General features: G+C 42.1%; 1 protein-coding gene across 11 annotated transcripts in view; it reads left to right on the top strand.

The window, feature by feature from the left end:
- Positions 1-1,517: 1,517 nt before the first annotated feature.
- Positions 1,518-26,168, top strand: part of celf4 (CUGBP, Elav-like family member 4) — a 90,697-nt gene continuing 66,046 nt past the window's right edge. For all 11 annotated transcript variants that reach the window (XM_085273462.1, XM_085273455.1, XM_085273460.1 and 8 more), the window contains exons 1-2: positions 1,518-2,250; positions 25,017-25,099. In XM_085273462.1, the coding sequence (XP_085129588.1) occupies positions 1,974-2,250; positions 25,017-25,099 (360 nt within the window). In that variant the 5' untranslated portion in view covers positions 1,518-1,973. The remainder of the gene's footprint in view (positions 2,251-25,016; positions 25,100-26,168) is intronic.

Genomic DNA, 26,168 nt, shown 5'->3' with positions numbered 1-26,168 from the left:
TTCAAACAGGATTATCAGCATTCTTATCATTTATACACTAACAAGACCCCGGGTGTTGCTGTTCTCCTCTGGGGATACAGATAAACATGTACTTACTCCCAAAGGAAACAACCAGGAATGGCAATTATCCCACTGAGAGGTCGTTGTCCAAGCTAATAGGAAGCTGATGTAACCATCTGATCTTATATTCAGCTGAGGTTTTGGTTACAGTGAATGTTCAAATCCACCGCCGTTGCACCTTCCCCGTGTAACGTCGCAGATTTCCGTTTGCGGTAGTTTGAATCAGATGATACTTGCTGTTATATAACAGAGGTTATTCTGTTTAGTCCATTTTTATCACAGACATAAGCACGCCTTTAATTGGTGCATGCCTTCAATGGGAAATGTGTAAACACCTAACTCGCTCAAACTGTCAAACTGTCAATTTTATAATGAAGGACTGCCAAAATAATCAGAATAAGGCCTCCGGTTTTATTTAAATTCAGATTTGTTGGTGCCTTCAGGCTCGTAAACTAAAACGATTTGATGAAGAAGCTGAGTGAATGTTTAGCTCATCAAATGATCAACAAATGATCAGGAAATATCTTTTTTCTTTCTTTTTTATGATTTTGAGCTCATTTCTGGTGTAAATGGAATCAAAATGTAGTCGCCCCCCCCACCCCATTGTCTTCATTACCTGAAATAACCCGAATGGCTTTTTTTCTTCCTTTTTTTCTTCCTTGTGCCCCCTCTCTACGCCACTCGGCGGTGCTCACAGACTTCCCCTTTCTGAAAATGAAATAATCTTTTCGGTGTGACTTTCGAAACGGCAGAAGAAAGTAATAATAATACGTAGTCTAAACCGCTGCAAAAAAAGCTGTGCTTGCTTTTGATAACAGCGAACAGTCGAAGCCGTGCGAGGAATTCTCCATTCGTGTATTTTTGAGCTTCGCCTGTAAGGCTGTGTTTCAGCACCACGGAGCTGTCCACCGTCCTGGAGCGAAGCGAGGATGCAGCGACTCGCTGCTGCTGCCGTCGAGGATGAGGAAGGTGGATGAAGGATATGCAGAGTGACTTAAGCACATAAAACAATAAATAAACCTCCGATTAACCGCAGACACCATCAATTTGTGGTCAATGTTTATTTTCACTTAATAGTAGGTACATTTCTGAAAATAGCTGTACGGCTTATTACTCCTGATAAAAACTGTGTGTGAGAGAGAGTCTTTGTCTGTGTGTATCTGCGTGTGTGAGTGTTTGTCAGTCACCCAAGTATTGCATTCTTAAGTTCTTGAAAGTGTAGTTATTTGCTCTGAGTAGGAGCACAAAGGACCGTATTCTCTATATCTCTCTATTTATAGACCCTCTCCCCTCGGTGGAATGTACCATTGTCTACTTGCCGAAGAAAAGGGGGGGGGGACAGAAATATGCTGGGTTTATATATGCCGAGTTTAAAGCGCCCCCCCTTTATTCTAACCTCCCCTCTGTTCTAGCAGAGATCGAACCGACCCTGTTCGTTTAAACCGAGAAGACACCCTTACAGACTCCTCAATGCAAAAAAAATAAAAGGGTGCCAAGAAGCTGGGACGAAGGAACGTGGGTGTAAATAGACAGTGAACGCTCTTGGTCTCTCTCCCTCTCTCTCTCTTCTCTCTCTCCCTCCCCCTTCTTCTTCCCTCTCTTTCTCTCTCTCTTTTATGAAATCAATGAACGAGTTATTGGTTAGGACATAAATATAAGGAATCAAAGCCTCCACCGGGACCAACGGCACTGCGCGCTTTTGATATGCGTCTTCGCCAAATGCTTCATGTGTTTTCAAATCATTGTAAATACTGGCTTTGATAGGACGAGAGCGGAACCATCCCTGGTACGTCTTGGTCTCGGAACCAAATTTTGACCAAGACTTCCACCAGCTTTTTTCCAACGTAAAACGAGACTCCACCATTACCATCTGCTGCTGTTGTACCCATCCCAACTCACTGGCCGGTCCGAAGATGGCAACTTTAACCAACGGGCAGGTGGACGGCACGGTGCACGGTGTTGGTGTGGTCTCCGCCAGCACGAACGGGCTCGTGAACGGATTAAACCACAGCCACAGCCCGGCGGGATGCCCGGCCACCATCCCCATGAAGGACCACGATGCCATCAAACTCTTCATCGGTCAGATCCCCCGCAACCTGGATGAGAAGGACCTCCGGCCCCTCTTCGAGGAGTTCGGCAAAATCTACGAGCTCACTGTGCTCAAAGACCGCTTCACGGGCATGCACAAAGGTGGGTTATGCCCATATTCCCCGCGACACCTATGGCTCTATTTGTTTTTGCCAGAGTGAAATCTGTCACACGTTTGGTAAGAGCGGGGCGCCTGAATCATGCGGGATTTAATAGGTAGAGCAGCGCAATTGTTGGCCAATTGTTTCTATAGTGCTGGAGCTTGAATTACTTTTCTGCATGTTTATTCGCATTTTGTTTCATTTGTGGCACGTAGAGGGGGACATTATTTCCAGCGTCTGACTTGTCACTGGCTCCCAAAATCAGTGCTTCATTTTCTACCCTATTAAACACACATATGCAAGCATAAGAGTGTCACGAATCGGGAGTCACGACGGCATGAATATGTGTGGGGGGTGATTTTTAGGAGGACCAATGTTCCTATAGTGTGCACGGGAGTATTCACACATCTAGTCCAGCGGTTGTAAACGTGCTTTCATTCACTCTGCTGAATCCTGATTATTAACCTGGTGTTTTCACGTTGCAATAGCAGGGAGGCTGTTTGATTGCCTCAAAGCAATACATTCTGTAAGTCGCTCAGTGTGTGTGTGTGTTGGGGGGTAGTTGGGTGGGGGTTGTGATGAGTTGGCGGGGGAGGAAGGGAGTGAGTGAGGGAGGGTGTGCGCGTGCACATGTACACGAACGTGTGCAACAGTGGAAGGACTATGAGCATGTTGTAATTTTGTGCAGCATTTAAGCCTTTGTCAGTGTTTCAGGTTTGGGTGATCGAAGTGATTCCCTCTTAAAAATAAAAATAAAAAGAAGAAATCGCACTAAAGTGGTGATTGCATATAGAGGTATTATTTTAACCAGTTTTGAAATATTCTAATCAAACACTGCCTTAATAGCTTTTTCTGTACCAACAATGACTGACCCTGTCAGGGTTGCCTTTGTTATAGAATTGACGACAGTGAATCATCATAAACTTTTGATGCAACAGTGTTATATGCCCTTCTGGTGTAATATAAAGAATTGAAGTGCATGAATGATGGTGCCTTACCCTTGCATTTTATTTTCTACTCTCACGGGAATAGTCATTCTGTGGAAATCACCATCTAGTGAGAGGTCACAAATTGATCTGCTATACCTGCAGGACACATCGCAGGGTGAAAAGTAAGCTGCCACTTTTCAGGACCCCTCTCCTTTGCCTTTTAAGCCATCACCCCCCACCCTGAACCTTTGCCTCGTGCAAACAATGTGTGACATCCACCATGTGTCAGGAAATGATTATGATATACAAATAAATTCCAGAGGACAGAGAGTGTGTGCAGACATTGAGGGAACCAAAGAGGCAGGAGAAGAGGAGGAGGAGGAGGAGGGGGGTGTATCTTTTATTAATAGCCCAGCTGTAGTAGAGACTCCCTGTTGGACGGTTAATCACTAGTGGCCCCAGAACTATAGGCATGGCTCGCCAGCTGATTCTAAGAACTGTCTCCTAACTGCGATATACGGTCCTGCTTCCCAGGCTGAGCCCCCGCTTTCATTAGCGAGCCCCCGCTGTGCTCATATTTTAACTAGCTCGAGGCACCAGCTACTCCTTGGCTTACCAGCTCACTGGCTCACTGCGAGCTGTTTGAAGGCCGCGTTTCCCCCGCACCCTGAGGTTTCCGTAGAAGATGCCCAAATTAGCAGTAAAAGACAGTACATCCCACGGATAACGGGCAAAGTGACCGACTGTCGTCACACTGGGCTTATTGAACACTGCACAATATCGCATGAACTAGGTACAGTAAGCCATCACAGGAAGATAAATGCAGTTCGCAAATATTAAAATATATATACGAAGAACCTGTTTTCTAAAGAGATCACCATTACTGATCTGCAGAAATGAAAGTGAAATTAATCCATGTGAACGAATTTGATAGCAGTTTTATGTATGAACACATTTGAACTGGCTTTCAAGCTGCTACGCTTCCCTGTCAGCTTTTCCGCATATGTGTGGCTCTCCCCTTTCCTTTCAGTTTCTTCAGACTGTTTGCATTTGTCCTCTTACAGAATAGAGAGCATCAAGCTGAGGGCATGATGACCCTTTAAGGTGTGAAATGCTCCAGTGGAGTGAAGTCTATAGAACTGTCCAGCAGAAAAGTCCTCTTCCATCTTTTCTCCTTTTTATTAACTCTGCTTGATTCCATTCATTCCTTCCCTTCCTTCGCTCTTCTTTTCTCTTCACTTTATGCACTGACACCTTGTGTGTTCGGTGACAGTGCATCTTGTTCTGTAATGGTTGTGGTAGTACAAAGCCCCAGCTTGAACCACAGATTGTAGATGATCGACTGCCATTTACTTTACAATTTTGTTCTACCTCTGCTTTTCCATGTAGCACGTAGCTGGTAACTGTTATTGTTAACATGGTAATGCCTTGTCTGGGGATACTTTTGTGTTCATTTAACGTTACTCACAGAGACATGGCATTTTAACAAAGACCTAAGCATGGTTTTCAGGGAGATAATACACAGCTTTTTCTGCTATGGCAGGAAATAAAAGACCCTCATCCTTTTCTGCTATACATCAACAGGCATAAAGAACAGCCTTTGCTATGGTAATGCTACCGCTGAAGAAAGCTACCCCTCTTATTGCTATTGTCAGCTGTGCCTGTGATACTATTGCCATAACCCTCCCCATAATGACCCCATGTATCATTAGTAATCTAGTCTTTAGGATTGTGTCCCCTTGGAATGGAGGGGAGGAGGGAAGCTTGGGACGGAGGTCGACAGAGCTTGGTAGCGGGTGCAGGGACACCAGTGCAGGCCTACATTCTCCCAATGATTTTATTTCTCTCCCCTCTGCGACTCAGCCATGCTAATAGAGGCCATTTATAATGGTCACCGGCTGCTGCTGCTGCTGCTGTTGCTGCTACCAAGCACAACGGGACGGCGAGCACAAAGAGCCAACCCTTTCTCTTTTCTCTGGCAATGCTGCATGGGAGGTGGAGATCCATTCAAGAAGAGCAGGTGTAGATGTGATTGCTAGCACTATTCATCAACCTGATTTCGTGTAATAATCACTGGGGCAATTGAGCTGTGATGATACGGGGGAGCACATTTAATAACCAAAGGTGTTATCTACTGTTTACTGTTGTCACATCATCACGCAGCATTGTATTTCTTGGCAAACCTTTATTGTCAGCATCTTTCTTTCCTCTTAGCAAACACAACTGTCACCAAGTTTGTTTTAGGGCCATTGTTTCATTTGGTGCTTATTTAATGTGAGTAATATATTTGTCCTTGGTCAAACTAAATACATTAGCAGCGGCTCTCGCCATAGGCTCCGACAGTTAAAGTAGTTACAAAGCTGGAGAGTTGCTCAAAGTCAAGGCAGGTGTTGAAAACTCATTTAGAGTTGGGCCAAATTGTCCGTTTTGACCTGGGAAGTGATGTAAGCGAGGCGCCACAGGTCTTTGGCCGAGACTACACCCTTTCATAAGGCTTTCTCAACTTACACAAGACACTACTAACCCAATGAAAAGAAATGGATTGGTTGTTAAACCATTTTATAAGTCCATCAATACTGCAGAAATTTATTTGAATATTTACGATGGAATATGATTGAAATCAAATAAGCAGAGATGTAGTGTAATGACCGACTGTAATCTTGTTTAAATTTACCCATACTGCAGATGCCTTATGCTGCAGATGGGGACTATAATCTGTGCAGGTCATAAAGGGAGTTATGGTTCTCTCGAATTCCCTCACTTTAGATATTATAGCTCTTTCACCTGAATCTGTCAGGCAAGCAGATTTAGAACAGAACAGCTCATTTGGCTTATCATTCTCAGTGAGGCCAGAAAGTCATGATGCCAGTAACATGAAAGGATCTTTTTTTTTTTCAGGAAATTGTATGTTACAGGTTGTTGGATGCAAAAAAAAATTATTTATTTATTTTTATTTTTTTAAAATGGGGCAATAAAACCAAATTTAGCTTTGAACAAGAAAAAGAACGAAGTACGGGTGTGTGTTTTCGTCCTGCAGGTCTGCGTTAATGCAGCATGCGTTCCGGCCGAAAAATTTCACTCCGGTTGCATCATCCTCTCTGTGGGATCCTTCCCTCTCCTCCTTTCGCATTCAGTTTTGGATGACTGTGTGAGTGAGTGTGTATGTTTATGTGCTCCTTGTCTCCTTGGCCCGTGTTCCACTCAGCGCCGTTCAGAATGCACGCTCAGGTCTCACATTGTGCTCCAAATTTATGAAGACGCATCGATTTCGAGTGTTTCGTCAGGGAGAAAGGCAGCATGTGTCGTAGAGGAAGGCACTTCATACCAAAGTAAACTCAACAACCGGTGCCATACCGCGCCCACTGCCCTGGCAGAGCCCAGAACTGCCAAGCAACAAGAAGAAATCGAGAGGCGGAGCCAGAATGAGGAGTACAACGAGTCTAATTTGTCACGAGGACCGTTGTCAAACCAGTGCTGCCTCTGTTGTCCATTATTATTGGAGGGGACTGTCAGATGGGGGCTGGCTTATGGCCGAGCGGGGAGCCAGTTAGTCACACTGAGAGATGGTCTGACCAAGCCAAAGGAGGCAGTGCTCATGGAGCTTGTGCAAGGATTAGCATGCTAACAGCAGGTTTGGAGTTATGTGGCCTGTCAGAGAGGTGGAGCCCTCTGGCTCCCCTGACCTCGGCAGTCCTCTCATTAAACCACTGACCTTTACATACACAGAGAATTATGTAAAGAGAAGGCTGTGCACCTGCCTGTTCACCTCATTTCATGTCCTCAAGATTGATGCAAATCAACTGACACACACTAAGCATTCAACCTGCAGCAAACTTTCTTTTTTTATCTTTTAATAATTTTTGTTAATAACAACAGCATACTTTCTAATAACTGTTTCTTTCCTCCACTAACACAATGCACATCATTTTTGTATAATTAGAATTCAAAAATTAGAAACAACTGCCTTGTGGTTCAAACCTGTTCCACGTGATAAAGTTGTGGCCAACAGCGGTCAGTGGCGGTGACAGATGTTTCCAACACTTTTTAAGGTGACTCTTTGAAAAACTTGTATGTACATTATAAAAGCTTTCTTGTGTTTTGACAGAGTTAACCCAGGGCTGAGTTCAAATAAAGCATGCCTTAAATCTTTCAACAACATTTGGCTTTTTAGTTTTTCATAAAAAGATTGCTGAGATGCTTGCGCCACAATCTGCGTTTTTTTCTGTCTTTGTGCTTTTTTTTTTTCAGAGGATGAAAAAAAAACAACCTTTTTTTGACAAGTGCTCCTTGGAGAGGTAAATGTTTTCGGTTTTCAAGGCTCTTGCATCAGTTAAATATTATTGTGCTTTGTGGTAAATTTTTTAAAAGTTGATGCTTTGGGCCTCCTCAATCTTTTAGCTACCCTTAATACTACTTCAACGCCCCCTGCTTCAAGCACCGGTGGCCGATTGTGGAGATGGAGAATGCAATAATTTTGAAATGTTGGAAAGTCTTACATGTTTTTTTTGAGTTTCATTTTGTTTTGCTGCTGATTGTGTTCAAGTCTGCAGTGCTAATCATAGAGCTTCCTGTGAGGAAGAGCTTTGTTTTTCCTTTCAGCTTAATAAGGTTTCCTTCAGTTTTTCAAAATTTTAATGTATTTCGAAATGATAGAGATGATATATAAAAGCATTGTCATGGAGCTGCATGTATGCTAATATAAAAAAATATAATGTGTCTTTTTTCTTTGTTTAACTGTCTAGATTTTGCATTTAGTTTCATTTCTAGAATACTTATCTGTGGCATACAACTACACAGGCACTCCACTCTATATGTGGTTGTTGAGTGTAAAAGGTTTAACAATAGTTCCTTTTGTTCAGCAGTCAAAGGATTATGAATCTCTTCTGTTTTTGAAGTTAGAAGCTGGTGTTTTGCCTTTTCGATTAGAACTTCTGGCTCCTTTTATCAAGCTTTGCACAGTCAGGAGGCATTATGGTCGGAAATTTTATAATACACATATCTGTGTCTGTGCACCTGTGTATTTAAAGCGAGGTATATATACATTTTCTATATATATCTGTCATCTGATCATCTTTTTATATGCATACAGTTTAGAATTATGTGATCTGTGCGTATCAGCATACAAGAAAACACAGTGCCACATGTGCTTACAGTGCTGTGAGTTCAATCATAGCCACGGTAGCGCTCAAGAGTGACTTTTTTTAATGCTTACTAATATATCTTGGGTCCAAACCTGATTCAAAATCTCAGTATGCTCATAAAAACGGGCCCAGCTGCAGCTCTCTACTGCAGAGGCTTTCCACAAGGAAATAGCAGCATGACACAGCAGCAATATGAAAAATAGAACCAAAGTTTGTCACAGCCAACTGTGGCAATGGCCCATTAATGCATACCCTGCAAGCATTAATTCTTGTTACATATCCGGCTCCAAAGGACTCTCATTCCTTTCAGTCCCCGTTCAAATAGATTAATATTGTTTCTGTTTTGACCCTTTCTTATATCGTTCTCGAGGCTAAATTTGGTTTTAATATCACAAAAGCAAATCATTGCTACTACCTTGCAAACAGACACAGCTTTTTCAGACTGTAATGCATGTACTTTCAATTACCGTTTTAGCTCCTACAAGACTGTTTCATGTAGACTAAACAAATCATTCGGCTTTGGAGATTTATGCTTTATAGGAAGTTGAATTGATGTTTATTCTCAACCAAATTGCTAAGCATAACTCAAAGTGGCGTATCTAGGTCCATCTGCTAGGATATTCTAAGGCAGGGATTACATGAGCCGTGTGCTATCGTTGCACGCAGAAAACACCTCATGGGCTGTCAAGCATGTGTGACTTGTCAGGCCAGATGCATATTTAGCCTTCTCTGTATGCTTGCATACAACCTCATACGCTGCGCCATGACTGCCACATTTTGAGCGTCCCTGATTCCAATTCCGTTTCTTCCCATCTCCCTTCATGCCTATTTCATGCCCCCTCCAATTAAAAATGCACCACGTTGACTTGTAAAAGGAAGGTGGGAATGGAGGTTAGGGCTTTTCAAAGAGCCCCCTCAATTATTCAAAGGCAAGTTTGATTCAGAAAATGGAGGATGATTAATAAGTTATGTGGAAGTTTTCGAGGGTTTGGGTAGCAAATGTAGTGCAAGATGTTCTGACAAAACTAGGAAAAGCATCAACCAAACAGACATGTTTGTTGTAAATTAGGCTTGACAAGTTTTGACTTCCAGAGTTAGCCTCATATCAAAACTACTTGTTCTCTTTGTAATATATAAGTGTGGTTTCATGAGTTAGCTACTTGCTTCAGAAAAGATTTGTAACTGCTCAGTTTTCTGTTCGGGGAAAATGTGTAGTTTGCACAATCCTGAACGACATCAGCTTTGAATTTGTATATCAAATTTGTATTTGTTTCTGAATACCCACTGGGTCCATTTTCATTCCCTCCAAAATGTGCATTTTGCCATCAGATATTACCATTCAAATGATATTGGCATCACATTGAGGGAAAGTACATCAAGGCTTTATTCTGTCCTGCTGGTTGGAGAGCAGATAGACCAAAACATATCGCTGCAGAGGGAGATGGTGCAAGAGTGCGTAAAACGACAAGGAGCTCTAGACAGAGAGAGCGAGAGAGACTGGGAGAGAGAGCAGGAGAGAGGGAAGCAGAATTAGAGACATGTTGAAACAGGGATGATGTAAGAGAATGCGTGAAAAGAGGCAAGGGAGATCCATGGAGGAGAGCGCTTGGGTGGGGGGCTGCACACAAAGACAAAAAGAGAATATCAAGAGCCAGAGCGATATAAAAGAAGGAGAGCGGAGATTGTAAAGGAAGGTGCAGTCTAAAAATGGAGGCATGGAGAGATTGTTCAGTGACAGACACGGAGTGAGAAAAAGGAACGAAAGGGAAGACGGAAGGGGCTGAAAAGAAAAGACCGAAAAGCAGGGATGGGAAACGACAGGCAGAGATAGAAGTAAAAAGAGTGAGGGAGTCCCAGAGACAGATGTCGCCCTCGCTGGCCCCGGCAGATTGATAGCTCCTGGCCCAGTTCCATGCCAGGCTCTGACCCCTCTGTCCTCTGCTGTAATTTATAGGCTGCATTTTACCAGATTTAAGCACTACTCTGTGGCCATCATGGCTTGAGAAGGGAGAATGACCTTCCTGGGATGGGAGCAGAATTAGACCCCTGCAGCGCCCAGGTGCCCCAGGGGTAAATAAGGAAGTGCCCTCCATATTAGCATGATCTCTGACAACATGTTAATTGGACTTGTATACTTGTCAGTGGTGTGTGTGTCTGTTTGTGGATTTTCCTCACATGCTACTTTTTGAAGTTTGATCTTGACTGCTATTTAAAGTTGCTCACGTGAGGGTGCAGCTGCGTAGGTCGCTTGTGGACAGAAACAACTTTTTACTGAAAAGGTCTCAAAGACTTTAGAGTCAGACCTGTTACAGATCGTCAACTTTTCTTTATTATCAGGTGTGTTTCCAGAATCACTAAAAACTGCTGTAATCAAACCTATACTGAAAAAGGACAATCTTGACAAGACACAAATGAACAACTACAGGCCGATCTCAAATCTCCCGTTTTTAAGTAAGATCATTGAAAAAGCAGTTTCTCAACAGCTCAGTTACTTCTTAAAACAGAATAACTGCTACGATGCCTTCCAGTCAGGTTTTAGACAGAACCACAGCACTGAAACCGCTCTGACCAAAGTGTTTAATGACATATGTCTGAATACAGACAGTGGAAAAATGTCAGTCCTAGTTTTACTGGATCTCAGTGCAGCATTTGATACAGTTGACCACAACATATTACTCAAACGACTGGAGAACTGGACAGGTCTTTCAGGAACTGTACTAAACTGGTTCAAAACATACGTAGAAAACAGGAAATACTTTGTATCAATAGGTAACTTCACATCTGAGCAGACAAGTATCACATGTGGAGTTCCCCAAGGTTCCATCTTGGGACCCCTTCTGTTTAACATCTACATGCTCCCACTGGCACAGATTATAAACAACAACAAAATAAACTATCATAGCTATGCAGATGACACACAAATATATATCACAATGTCACCAGGAGACCGAGGCCCTGTACAGGCTCTTGGTAAATGCATTGAGGAAATAAATGACTGGTTGTGCCACAATTTTCTCCAGCTAAACAAAGACAAAACTGAGGTAATAGTCTTTGGCGCCAAAGAAAAACGATTACAGGTCACCAGAGAACTTCAATCTATACATCTAAAAACCACAAACCAGGCGAGAAATTTGGGTGTAGTGATGGATGCAGACCTAAACTTAGAAAAACACATTAAGACAATAACAAAGTCAGCTTACTATCACCTCAAGAATATATCAAGGATAAAAGATCTGATGTCTCAACAGGACCTGGAAAAACTAGTCCATGCATTCATCTTTAGTAGGCTTGATTACTGTAACAGCATCTTTACAGGTCTACCTAAAAAATCAGTCAGACAACTACAGCTCATTCAGAACTCTGCTGCTCGAGTCCTCACTAAGACCAAAAAAGTGGACCACATCAGTCCAGCTCTGAGGTCCTTACACTGGCTGCCTGTCCGTCAGAGGATAGACTTTAAAGTTCTGATGCTGGCCTATAAAGCTCTGAATGGTTTAGGACCAAAATACATCAATGACCTCCTGACCCAGTATGAACCATCCAGATCCCTCAGGTCATCTGGATCCGGTCTTTTATCAGTTCCCAGAGTCAGAACCAGACACGGAGAAGCTGCATTCAGCTTTTATGCTCCTTATATCTGGAACAAACTCCCAGAAAGCCTCAGATCAGCTGAAACACTCAGTTTATTTAAATCCAGGTTGAAGACTCACCTGTTCTCAGCTGCATTTGAATAAAGCACCAAATCCACACTTTAAGCTTAAATTTCAAAACTTACATTTAACTACTGATTTTATCTACTGTTCTGATTTTATCTGTTTTGATTTTATATACTGTTGTTTGTTTGTTTGTTTGTTAATTAGTTAGTTAGTTTATTTGCTTGTTTTATTCAATTTTAAATCATGCTTTTTATTTGTTCTTGTTTCTAATGTCTCTGTAAAGCACTTTGAATCACCTTGTTGTTGAATTGTGCTATACAAATAAACTTGCCTTGCCTTGCCTTGCCTTGCCTTGCCTTGCCTTGCCTTGCCTTGCCTTGCCTTGCCTTGCCTTGCCTTACTGCATTACAGAGGTTTTCTATTGTCACTGGCATGCTTCAGCTGTGTTGCATCAAAATTGAATGCAATATGCATTTCATCTCATGCAGCAGAAATCCTGGACAACCCAGGATTTTTTTTTTCTTTTTCTGAAAGAAGTTCAAGTGCCAAAAGTAACAAGAGTAAAAATTTACAAACTTCTTCCTTTTTTTTTTGTAATGCAGATGTTTCATTTTAGTTTGGAACTGACTAGCTGTTAAAGCTGAAGAACCACCAGATCTTTCTTTATGGAAAAATTAGTTGAAATCTGTATTTGCTGTACTGTGTAAAATTTGTGCAACTTATTGCTTCTGTGCAACTTACTGCTTAAAAGTGTATTGTGCAATTTATTTAAGGTTTTCAGGGGGAAAGAAATCACAGTGGTCTCAAAAACTCACAAAAACTCTGGTATCAAATATGTAACTTGTTGTTATAGGGTTAAATAACAAGTTAACAAGCTGCGACGTGGGATTTGCCTGCAATCTAAAGCCCCCTGTCAAACATAGCTGCCTGGAAAAAATAACCGAGCATTCGTGTTCATCACATGTAAGCTGATGTAGAAAATATCTTTTATGGTCTTTAAGAAGGTTCCATTCCACAAATCTGCACCTCAAAAAGGAGGTTTGAACTTGCATGGACTTATGAAGCGTATTAGCTCACGCCTTTATTTAATTTGGCTTTAATTAGAAGCAGACTGTTGGTGCAAATTAAGTGAAAAAGACTGTGAAACTTTGTATTGTGGTTCTTGCAAAGTAAATATGGTGCGTGTGTGTGTGTGTGCGTGCGTGCGTGCGTGCGTGCGTGCGTGCGTGCGTGCGTGCGTGCGTGCGTGTGTGTGTGTACATGCACATCTGGAGCGTGGCCCCTTGTAGACTAACTTGGCTGGCTAGCTGGTGGGCTCAGCTGGGTTTGTGCTTGGCCATTCAGAACGCTACCTCAATGCACAAATCAGCCCAGGGAATGATCTGGACAGAAAGCCTTCAGCAAATTATTACAGATTTGCAATTTAATGGCTTCGGAGGTCTCTCCCAGCCCCACACAGGTTCCCAATGAGACAGAGCCTATTAGTTTGGTCCTTTAATCACAGAACAGGAGATGGAACCCTGGCCAAACCTATACATAGCCTGCTTCACTTGGTGTGGAATGATTTCATGGGGTTTATAGATAGAGACAGTGAAGTCTGTGTGTGTGTGAGAGTGTGTGAGCACTGGGTAGTTGATAAGCTTTGCTTTCCCCGGAGCAACAGAAGTGTGTGTGTGTGTGTGTGTGTGTGTGTGTGGGTGTGGGTGTGTAGCAGAGAGAGAGAGAGAGAGAGAGAAAAGTGTTCTTACTTTATAGACTGTTCATCAATACTGTAAGGACGCAGTGGGCAGCAGCAATTAATTTGGCATTGGCTTTACCTAAAGCTAACAAAAACTTTCCCAGTAGTTTAGAAGAAATGTCAAACTAGTGGTAGAAATCCATAATAACCATCAGTAATAAATAGTAAACTGTTAACTGAACTCAAGTGAACAGTTATTTCACAATTACCAAACAGTATATTCACTAGTCATTTGTAGTGTTACAGTTTATGCCTTTTATAAGACAAAGGTTCAGTCATGTGAATTTCCTCAACATCATTTTTATGTCCATTAAAGCAGGTGTTATAAACCTAGGTGTTATTATTCATTATGATTTAATTGTATACAGCAATGAAAAGTAAGTGACATACTCAGTTTACCATTGATTGTTAGTCATTGATTAAAAGTTACCAAATTAGTTTGTCTGTGAAGGTTCTCAGTCATCCAGGTCATCGTAGTCAAAGGAGCTTCAGACGCTTTTCGTTGCAAGCTCCTTTGACCAAATTAGTTTGCATTGGCATTTTCTGAAAACGTTTCCATCCAAACATTTTTTATTCTCATGTGTAAAAGATACTGAATTCTGTCTAATATTTTTTATACAAGGGAAAACATTTTGAAACTTATCTTAAAAAGAAAACAGCAAAATGTAAAATGTTCACTGAGCAGATTTGCTGTTCACAGCATCCATAGAAATGCAGTTATGTTTTGAGGTGATGTTCTCGCTGACACACCTCAGTGTGTGTGTACTGCTTTAGGCTTTCAAATCCATTTCCAAAACCCAGATTTTATTTGCAGTTTATTAGATTTAGGTTGAAGAGGTTTAAGCTCCCATGTTTTGGGAAATTAGAATTTTACTTCGGAAGATATTCATACAGAATGAAACAATGCATTTAGATAAAGGCGTAGCTTTAACGGCGATACTATTTGTTACAGATAAATGGCTTGTGTTTCAGAGGGCGCTTGAGACTTTTCCCATAGCCATAGTTGCCCTGATTAATGTGCCATCGATGCAAAATGTAAAAACTATCACTCCAATCTGCCTTTCAATGTCCCAATTTGTCCAAGAGGAAGCCAAGCTTTCTAAATGAGCTGGATAAAAGTGACTGCCAAAGGGGATGAATATATATAATTATCTGCGGCTGGAGCGCCAACAAAGGGACTTTGAAAATCAACTTTGTGCGCCAAAGGCTTCATTAGTCTGACGACAACAAAATGTCCCCTTAACTTGCAGGCGGAAAGACACAGGTATCTGCAAAGCTATTAAAAGCCAGCAGTCGCGCAGCCTTGTGTAGCCCAGCCACTATCTGTTTGGGATTAGAAGCTGTTTAATGCGCTAATGTTAATATGCTAATGTGTTAATGTTATGTTAGTGAATTATTAGGTGATTTAAGAAATGGCTGGCTGCTGTTTTGTTGGTCTTACGCACTGACACGTTAGAAAGGATGGATAACTGTGTTTACTTTGTATATGGAAATCCCTGAGTGTCTTTCATCTGTCCTTCCTATAGCGACTAGTGGTCCATGTTAGCTTTGCAAACATCTTAATTGTGTTAAATGAAGGAAAAAGGGGGGAAGATTAAAAGCCATTAATGTGTGTTGTGTGAGGATATGCTATTCCCGGGACAGTGCTTTTGTTCACTTTGCCAAAGCAGAGCAGAGAGTTTCACCTTGAAACTCAATGCACACCAGAATCATTGTCATTGTGCCTACCTAAACCACTGCTGTCTCTCATTCTCACTGTCAAACTTGCTTTGCTCGTCTTTGCATTTCTTTTTGTGATTGCCTCTCTCCATCCTTCTTACTCTCTTTGTACGTCTCTCCCATTTTCTCTCTGTCTCTCTCGTGCTTTTCCCTTTGTAGCCCGGTTTCTCTTCATTGCTCTCCCTCTCTCTGTCTGTCTGTCTAAGCGTCAGATAATCTCACTGGGGGAGACTTTAGAGGACTCTCCATCTGTGTATAAATAGCTCTGGATGAATTATTGAGGGACCTGGGGTTGCTAATAATCCCGCAGGACCCATCTGACAATGACACAGAAGATGGAGGGAAAACAATTACGCAGGCTTTCTCCTTCAGAAGAGTGGGAATGGGGATGGGGGGAGGGGGGGAACTCCGCGGCCTCTGGGAGCCTCCTCACGGGGCCCAACATCTTGGCTAATAAACCCAATTAAGTCTCCGGAATCAATCGGAGCCCCGGGGGCGTCCTCTCTCTTCCTTCCCCGGACGGTGTGCAACAACAGGAAGTGTAATGATTCATGTTCCCCCTTCTGCATTTGGATCGTCCTCTCATCTCCATCTTGCAGGTTGGCAAGGCGGACGGGACAGGACAGGATGTCCGCTGAGGCAGGATAATAGGACAGGGAGAGGAAAGGAGAAGAGAGAGGCAGGTGGAGTGGCGAGGAGCTCAGAGGAATATTAATGGGAGTCTTTATCCTGTAAGTGTTTTACCAGGGGGATGAGACATGGGACCACTCCCATGACAGAATTCACTTTGTCTTCTTAGTGATACATGATTCATCCGGAGATGGATTCTTGATTAATCAGCTTTGCCTGGTCCTTGTCTGACTGTTGACCCTCTATCTATCTATCTATCTATCTATCTATCTATCTATCTATCTATCTATCTATCTATCTATCTATCTATCTATCTATCTATCTATCTATCTATCTATCTATCTATCTATCTATCTATCTATCTATCTGTCTATCTATCTATCTATCTATCTGTCTGTCTGTCTATCTGTCTATCTGTCTGTCTGTCTGTCTGTCTGTCTGTGAAAAAAGCATAATAAACTTTGCTGAAGTTTGAATGTTGAATTTATGTTCAGTTAATTTCAGTCAGTCAGTATCCCCATTCAAATCCACACAGCAACTTTTGAACATGTTAATTTTAGATCCATTAAGCGAGTGCAGCGTGAGCAGGTGTGACTCATGGTTCGTGTTTCACTGTCAGTTTTTTCCAACTAAGAAAAACCTACAAGTACCATTTCATAACAAAATCTCTTAGTAAAGCAGACTACAGATGATGAAAAAACATTGTGCACACAACTGTCACACACACTGGGCCGGTATAGTCTGTCTCTTAATGGTATTTATACACAAGAAACCAAAAAATTCACCATCACCATCTATAAATCCTGTACTGCTGTGTAGTGCTGTTTTTGAAGGAGCGTTTTGGTGTCCCACAGTAGTCCAAACACTCCTTAAGAGGTTTTTCCACTGACTAAAGTATAATATTCCCATATAATACATTGAACTATAGTAACATGAGCTCAAAAATGCCCATTTGTTATCTGTCCCACATTGTTTTATTAGTCTCTGCCTCAATAAATTTCCCACAGTGACTGACCTGGTATGTCCGGGTTCAGACTTTAAGTTCGTCATAGGAGTCACTGCAGTTTTAATAATTCATATAATGAAAAGCTAAAATTAGTCCCCCCCCCAAAACATTTCCTGACAAAATGGCAGCGGCAGGATGGGAGTGAGGTGATTCGTCTGCCTGGATTTTTGGGACATTTAACGTCTGTGTTTTGCCATCAGGGGAGCTTTTAACAAGCTCATACAAGTGGGTGTTGGAGCATCCATGTTTCATGGGATGCACTCAGAGTGAGTGCTGTTTAAGAAGGTATTTTATTTTGTGCTATGAGAGCTGAAGCATCACATGCGTGCTTTTTCTGTGCACGCCTCACGTCATGCGATTGTATGAATATATGGACGTTTTCAGTGCACTCGGGATAAGGGGGGGGAGTGGAGGTTGAGTGAGGGTTGTTGCAACTCTGTGTGTGTGTGTGTGTGTGTGTGTGTGTGTGTGTGTGTGTGTGTGTGTGTCTGTGGGGGCAGAGGGAGTTGACACTGTCCTAATGATGCATTTTCTACTCCATTGATTCAATGGCTGTGCTCTCCACTAAATCCTTCACATGCAACACATTAAAGCTGGCCCTTTTTCCTCCTTCACCGATCGATTAGCACAGCTTAGAGACGGCAACTCTGGCAAGCAGGACGAGAGATGGGACTTGTTGTCTTCAGGGACTTACGCGCACACAAACACAAGCACAAACCATTTAAAAGTTCTCATTGTTTCTCACGCATGTATGTCACAATCAAAACAAAAGAAACAAATGAAAAAGGCTTTTTATTCATCTTTAGTTGTAATGTTAGAAGGCATCAGGTCAGCTCATCGTTACTCCCAGCTCATTACATACTGATGCATCGCTGTTCACTGTTCCTTTACTGTCATTGTTTTTTAATATCCAAAGTAGAAAAGCATTGAAGCATAGAAAGGTTAGATTAGGAGTCGGTGCTATAAATCAGATGGCCTTCAACCCTAAAAAGAACACATGAAAACAACCCTTTAACCACCTTAACCAGATGTTAAAAGGCAGACTCCCATCTGCTGCTTCTCCTGCGTATCCTTGGAGACGCTGACAAGTCCCATGACAGTGACAATCCCAATCATTTTCCTACAGTGTCATACCGCTTAGATGTGTAGGGACTTCTACTGAAGTCTAAAACACTACCCCGCTCATTGAAAACGACGTTGCATCGAGGGAAAAACGTTTTTAGTTTGCATGAATCTGTAATGTCGATTGTTTTTGTCTCCCTTTATTATCCCCCTAAAGGTACCACATTGAAATGTAAAGTTACCTGGTTTTCAAAGCTTCTATTATCTGAAATAAGGTTGTTTTTATTCCCACATCTTTCAGGGCAATCTGGGAGTAATTTATTCTGGGTATTTTTCACTGTGCTGCTTAAAATTCACATTCAAACCATGAGCAAGCTTTGATTTGCCTTGATGATTTAACAGTTTTGCAGAAAATGCCCAGTTATTAAAATTTATTTTACACCCCGAGTCAATCAGAACTTAGTATTCACACAGAATACAGTATAATGACTTTTATTTTACGATCTTCATATCCTCATCTCCAAAAGTAATTTAGTTACAACCGGAGTCCCCTTTATTGTTCAAAATGACTATGTCCTGCACTTTTAAGAATGGAAAAAAATATAACAGACGTACAGAAGTGCCATCCCTCAGAGATTCATCCATCACCTGGTTATTAACATTTGCTCTATCTATTCCTGCTCTCTGCTTCCCTCAGTGGTACGCTTGTTGTGCGTTTCTATATTATGGATTCTTCCAGTTCCCCCCGAAGAGAGGGCTGAGGGATCTGCATATAGCTGCCTATGGGAGAGCTGAGACTGCTATTACACTCTATTACAAATGAATTCACCTCCTCTTTCATAACACTGCCCCTTAGTTCTGCCTCACTCTGCTGAAATAATATCATAATCAAGACCAACATTCATTCGTCCCCTGAAACAACTCCTGAACTTTTAAGGCCTCTTTCACGCAGTGAAAAAAAAAGATGCTCGATTTGAGCAACTGAGTTATTTTTTTCCACTCGTACACTCAGTTCTGTTCTCTGAGCTCGTACTGTGGGCTTCAAAGTGCTTTTTTTTTTTTCATTTAATCAGCGATTACAGCAGCCAATTAAAGATTTTAAGACGATACAGGAGAAAGTTGGCGTGTTCCCGGAGACCTTGGCTGTGTCCCCTAAAATAGCCTCTATCCTCTGTCTCTTTCTTCCTTGGTGAGTAATGATCTGAAAGGTCAGCAAAGGTGAAGGGGATATGAGCGGCTGCTGCTCACTTTATTGAATTACTATTCCTCGCAGAACCAAAAGTGAGGGGGCTTGTCTGGGCTTTTACATTTCGATATCAGATTTACTTGGAGATATGTGACTTTTTTTTCTTTTTTTCTCAAGTCTGCCACTTTAAGTCCTCCTAAACATTTCCCTGTATACATATGCATTAGAGAAATGGCGAGAATGATTCTGCAGCGAATAAAGATAAGATGGGAATATAGCTATAGAGACATGGTTTTAATAGCTGTGTTTTTCCTCTGCATTGCAAGTATTAACTTTACTCTTTTAATTTTATTGCATTTGAAAACCAGATACAGACTGAATAGCAATTGTATGGCTCATACCGAGTGTCCCAGTTAAAGCAGTACAAGGGCAACTGTATCGTTGAGAAACTCTTTTAATATAACACTTATTAGTATTCCACTTTTGCACTCAGTACTACTCATTTTCACCATACGACTAAAAGACCAAGGCTTTATATGCCATTTCTCTGAACACAATAAGTCAAGAATTTTTGTCTTTACTCTGACCCATTTCAAGAGTGAATTGAAGAGCGTTATCTAAGCCTCAGCACTCACAGAAATCCAGTCAGAACGTTCTTGTCTTAAGGTCAATCTTTTAAAAAGGAGAAAAAAAACATTCCTCTGTTTATTGAGCAAAGTCTGTCCTTGGTCAACCCTTTCAGGTGAAGATAAGTGCTAACAGAAGTGAGGTAGGGGGAGACGTGGAGATTTCTATTGACTGACTGAAATTGGACAGCCTCAAACAAAGTTTCATGCCAAAGTTTTTCAAGGCAGAGTTCCAGGGATTTCAGCTGTGCCGTGGATAAAGCTTTTTAATGCTATTGACTCTTTTTAGGCTCTTACCAAGTTGTTCTGAAATATTTAAATGATCACTGGGAGTTTCTCCTCATCTGTAGCTGGGAATAAAAGGAGGGAGAGAGAGGGAGAGCGAGAGGAGGGAACTTTTTATGTCCGCCTTTTACAATCCCTGAATTAATAGGCAGAAGATAATTAGAGAACTCTGTACAATAACATTGTCCCTCAAGTTTTTTTAGTCTTGGGTGGCATCAGGCAGTGTATGCTGGTAAAAAGTGATTCATGTGTCCGGTAACAGTGCTGAGCACTAATTCATTAGTCCTTTTAATTTTAGTAGGATTATAATTAGTTTCAAAGGAGAATTTGAAGAATGGTGTGTCCCCAACCTGGGCCATGGATGTCACAGAGATCACGGTCGCTATATTGTTTCTGGGAATCTGAGGGTTTTAATTACCTTTACACCCAGTTTACACGTTAAATATGTCGACAGTCTTTAGTTATTAAAAAATAAATAATGAAGTAGCATATAGATACATTTTTAGTATTTGTTTAACATTTGTTCGAATTGCTATAGCATGGAGGTTAGCTCTGGTGCCTCGTAGCAAGAAGGTCTTGGGTTCAAATCCACCATCTGTCCTGAGCCTTTCTGTGTGGAGTTTGCGTGTTCTTCCAATGTCGCATGAGTTCTCTCCAGTTACTCTGGCATGCTCTCACAGTCCAAAGACACACAGTTGGTGGAGTTAATTGGTGATTCTAAATTGCCCATAGGTGTGGTTGTCTATAGTAGCTGGGACCCTGAATTAGATAAGTGGATCAGAATGGACTGGTGAACTGATAAATCTATGTTGCTACTTACTAACGAGGTAAACTGTTAGATTGGATGAAATGGCAACATATGTACGTCTACATGTAACATACCACATCCTCAAAACCAGGAAAGGTTGTGTGGATTCCTTCTATTTAAAAAAAAGTTAGCAACAGATTACAGCACTTAGCTCCTCATGAGCTAAAATATAACCCAAAAAAATCAAATATCTGATTTGCATAACACAAGTTGGATTGAAGCACTCATTTCAAATCGGGGGTAATGTTAGCCAAAGTCCTGACTTGATACTCGGCATCAGTCATTGAAATGAAGCTTAGCTTAATAAGGAGAATCTGTTTCCATTCAAATGTGCGCATTACATGTTTGAGCAATTCTCCTCTTCACTGCCACTTTCCCACTTCCACTTTACTGTCAAAGTCACTGCAACTTTGCGGTCCAATGATTTTCTTGCCCTCTTATCCAAGACGATCAGTCCACCATCCCTATTCTCTCTGCACATAGCTCTTCTGTCTTCCTGCCTTTCAACTGTCTTTGCATTCCGCTCCATCTCCACCTCATCCTGGATAATCAGAGAGTAACACGAAGTCTCCATCAGCCATCTGCTTACCCTGCTCCATCACCAGCATCTAGACTCTGGGGTCCTGTCCCATTTCCTACTTTTGTTCAGGACACCGCTCTGCTATGTTGCATTATCGGTATCTAATCGCTAAACTCCTCTAGATTCGTATATAATGTATATACAGGATAATGTTCTTTGGTATGAATGATCCCTCCTCGTTGAGTTATCTTTTACAACAGAATGTTTAAACAAACAATGAATCAGTCCCATTGGCAACTTGTTGGGCAACCCATTGGCAAAGGCAGCTCATCAAATTTGGGTTTTCCAAATCAACAAGGTCAAAGCTCCATGTGGTCCAACACAGCTGTCGTTTAAATAAGGTCTGGTGATGGCAGATTTCTTTCTTCTTCCTCCACCAGAAAGTATTCAGCCTCCACCATTCCCCTGCTGCTTTCTTTCATCTTCTCTCATTTCCTTCCCCATATTTCTCTCTCTCTCTCTCTTTCCCTCCCTCCCTCTTTCGCTGTCTCTCGCTCGTTTTCTGTTTCTCTCCCTCTCAGTGGGTGTGTGTCCCTTTAGGGTGTCTGCTGCAGTTGAGATAAGAAGCGAGTGTAGGACACAGGGGGATGGTGTTCACAGAAGCTAGGTGATCTTATCTACTCTCTCTCCCTCTCCGTCTCTTACCGAGCATCCCTCGCTGTTCTGTTTTTCCTCTCTGCTGTTCTCCTCCCCCTCTTTCTTTTTGCCCTTCTTTCCATCTTCCATCGTCTCTCTCTCTCCTCTCCTCTCACACACACACGCACACATACATTCTCTCAGATCCCCCTCTGCGCTGCTGTTGATTTGAATTTGAAGTGATGGGAAACCAAATTGGCAGCATTGACAGCAGAAACAAACAGCTTATCTCTCTCTCCTGGGCCAATATGGATCTTAGTCAGATACTAGAGCTGCTGCCAGCATCTGACTTGTGACAATGATGATAAATTGAACATTTGTTGACTGTCACTTTTCATGTGTGTGTTGGCGTGCATGCGTATGTGTTTGTGTATTTAGTCATGTTAGAGCATCCATCTCTCATACGTGAGTGGATCTAAATAAATGTACTTAGCACATCTTTCATTTTCTTCTATATTACAGTATGCTCTACTTAATACGAGACAGCTATAATATGTAGCTATTTCCAGGTTAAGTTTTAATGTACAAAATGCACAGTGATCACACGGGTTAATATGTAGTAATCCAGCATGTCTTTGGTTGCTTTTACTCTCAGAGTTACATCTGCTGTTGTGATTGGGTAGATTATAAAATGTGGGGAAGGCAGGTGCATTTGAATAGATGGAAATTATGATTTCATAAATAAAATAGATTTACATTTTGTTTTTGTTTGGGAATAAAATACTAAGTGGTGTATTTTATTGGTGATTAGATCACCTAGTTCCTCCACTCTGCATGCCAAAGTGTCTTTGCAGGCAAACAAATACATAACTAACATTATGCAGCCTGTCTTCTAATGTTGCACATTCTGTTCTATATACAGTAAATGCAATTCATCACTGTGGGTGTGAAACAGTCAAAACTTTCTGGGAACCTCTGGAGCAAACTGTTTAGCTGAAATATGAAATAATCTCCATATCTGCATCGCAATGTTACATATTCACACACTGCTAATAATTAAAAAATGTTAATGTAAAATGTCATCATGAGTATTTTAGCTTTTGCTACTTAGGTGTATTTTGTGAGTAAAAATTCATTTTTAACATTGCATTTCTGTTCTTGCTTAAAGTAAGCCAAAGGAGTACGTCTTCCTATGTTGAATACGCTGATTGCTGTAGGTGACTGTGCTCCAAACATGTGAATGAGCGTCAGACGTGTGAATCAGAGGCTTGCGTGTCCTTCCTTTGGGACAGCAACGGCATGTAGTGCTAACACGACAGGCCCGGAGAGGACAAGGAGGTAGCCAAGCTGTCAGCGGCCAGCTCCCACTTCGCCTAATGAGAGAGAGGCACGTTAATTAAAAACACCAACAAGCAGAGCTCCCTGGGGTCCCACCATCAGGGCGACCTGGGGTTGAAGACACAGAGCAGAGAGGATGGAAGCTGCTCTCCTTCCACATACTGTACATGATGTTACCCTCAACAACAAATAGCCCCCAGTATTTAAAAAGGACAAAGAGCTTCGAGAAGGGGGTGCATTATTTAAAATGCACTGTGTTTTGGTCTTTGGTCTGTAAGTAGGGGTCTATGATAATCATCTCAGACTTAGGTGCTGATGTTCTCAAAACAAACTATGTACCTTTGTTCTTACAGATTGGAAACAGCAATAACAATAAATATATTATATGCACTATGAAATATTTTCTTGCTGCTGTGATATAATGATTTTGAATACCTCTATAATCGCTTTTTTGGAAAATTCCCAGATATTGTAATGCAACAAGTCCAAAGGCTAATTGTGCACATTTGGTTCTTTCCCTGATTGTGACTGAAATGAGTGTAAATGAAGAATATTTACATTTTTCCCACAACCTGGATGTGAGCAAACACCCAAAATACCTGTGCGTACAGTATGAGCTCAAATTGCGCATCAACCTATTGTGCAATTGTCTCTGTGAGCGTTTTATTAATCTGTCAAACACATGAATCATTAGGCTTGATCTGTAGATTGACAGTTTGTCAGCTCTCTGACAGTGGTGTGTGCCTCACTGTCAGCGGGGGGTGGCAAGGGAACAGCGCGCACGTTCCCCCACGGCTTCTTCTTCCTTGCCTCCTGCGTCTCCATCTTCTCTCCACCCCCACATGTCAGCCCAGGTGCTAACAAAACCGAGGATTGTGGGTAGTCTTGGAACATATGGAGCAGGGAGATGGAGAAATGAAGAGTGGAGGGAGTAAAGTAGAGGGAGGGTGGGTAAGAGAGAGAGAGAAAGAAGCTGTCAGGCTGTCTATCCCTGTCACAACAGCCAGAAGAGTGCGATGGACGAATGGATAACTGCTATTTCAGGCTGCCAGGGAGAAAGCTCAGTCAGATTTGATGTGTTGATGTGGGCATGGTGGCTCTCGCGCAACAGAATACACAAATCGTCACACGCAAATTTTAGTCCCACTTATTTCCCTTCTGCATGCAAGTGGATTGCATTCGCGGTCGCAGAAATATTCAATTTGTTCAGTCACCGAAATGCTGTTTATTGTGGACACACAAGCACGAACAAATTCCCTCTGCGGCCATGTAGACAGAGTTTCAGAGCTATGGCTGCAGGCTTACTCCGTGTGGTTGTGCGTGTGTGTGTGTGTGTGTGTGTGTGTGTGTGTGTGTGTGTGTGTGTGTGTGTGTGTGTTGTTTTTAGCTATTTGCTGATGATTGGTGCATCCCCCTCCCGTAGCTGTCTCTCCTCTGTCCCCAGTTCACATAACATAATTGTGTCTTTCTCTCTTGCTGTATTTCAGGCTGTGCCTTCCTCACCTACTGTGCCAGAGAGTCAGCCCTGAAAGCCCAGAATGCATTGCACGAGCAGAAGACCCTGCCAGGAGTAAGTCGCACACAAGAAAAGACATGCCAAGCCAGAAGCGAAATCTTACATAAACACGTCTTGGATTCAGTCGCACACAAACACAGATGCTCATTTTAGCATATAATGACTTATATTTATTTCAGATCAAAGAGGAGACTCTGTCTTTGCCATGCCTGCCATGTAGTGCTTATCACTGGCTATACACCACACTTCTTTCTCTTAAAGATCTTTTTTTTCATCTGCCACCCCCCCCCCCCCCTCTCCTTTCACTGCCTCCCTCTCTCTTCACTTTGACAGTCACACATACACAAACCCATAGGGATAAACCACACGGCATCACATCATAGGCATACTATTTATAGTCCTTTCTCCAGTTTGTGTAAATGAGTGTGTGTCTGTGCGTGTGCATGCGCCCATGTGTGTGGGCAAGTGTGTAGAGAGATAGACGGAGAGAAGGAGAGAGGAATGAAAATCTGGTAGATGTAGACTCTTTCTACATTTATGTGCACACTCTGCATTAAGTCCCAGGCTGGCAGCGAAACAGGAGTGCATTGTGAATGCATATCAAGAGAGCACATCTTTTACGACAGATGTCCGTCCACGTGCTGCGGCCGCTGCTGTTCACACGCACATGCAGCTGGAAGCAAAACATGCGCGTCTGAATGCTCGACTTCTATTTTTGCATGACAGGATGAGGAAGTTTTCACTTTGTCACAGAGAAGATGCAGATTTTCAGTTTGTAGTAGTGTGCGCATGCGAGTCTGAGGGTTTTATCAGCAATGTGAGCTCTTCCCTTGGCGCACACATGATTTTATTATTACATATGTGTGTTGTGTGCATGTGTCTGTCTCTGTCACACGCTTTGATTAGTACGTGCATGCTCCCCGATGCCTGCGTGTGAGCGTGAACATGGATGCGTAGCCGGCATTAGCTACGCATATGTGTGCGTGTGTGTGAGTCTTAGGAAGTTTTGATGCGTTTCTGTCAGGCCTGGCTCGGTTTGCTCTGTTCGTTTTTAATGACGCCTCCAGGGAAGCTGACAGTCGCCGTGTTGAGCGCACAGCCTTTGATGTGAGTGATTATGACA

Source organism: Mchenga conophoros, linkage group LG5 (assembly GCF_057382185.1).
Source record: "Mchenga conophoros isolate Kocher_MC1m ecotype Shallow Benthic linkage group LG5, M_conophoros_male_GT1.1, whole genome shotgun sequence".
NCBI lineage: Eukaryota > Metazoa > Chordata > Actinopteri > Cichliformes > Cichlidae > Mchenga > Mchenga conophoros.
Note: the sequence above shows the minus strand (reverse complement) of the source record. Positions and strands in the feature narration are given on the sequence as shown.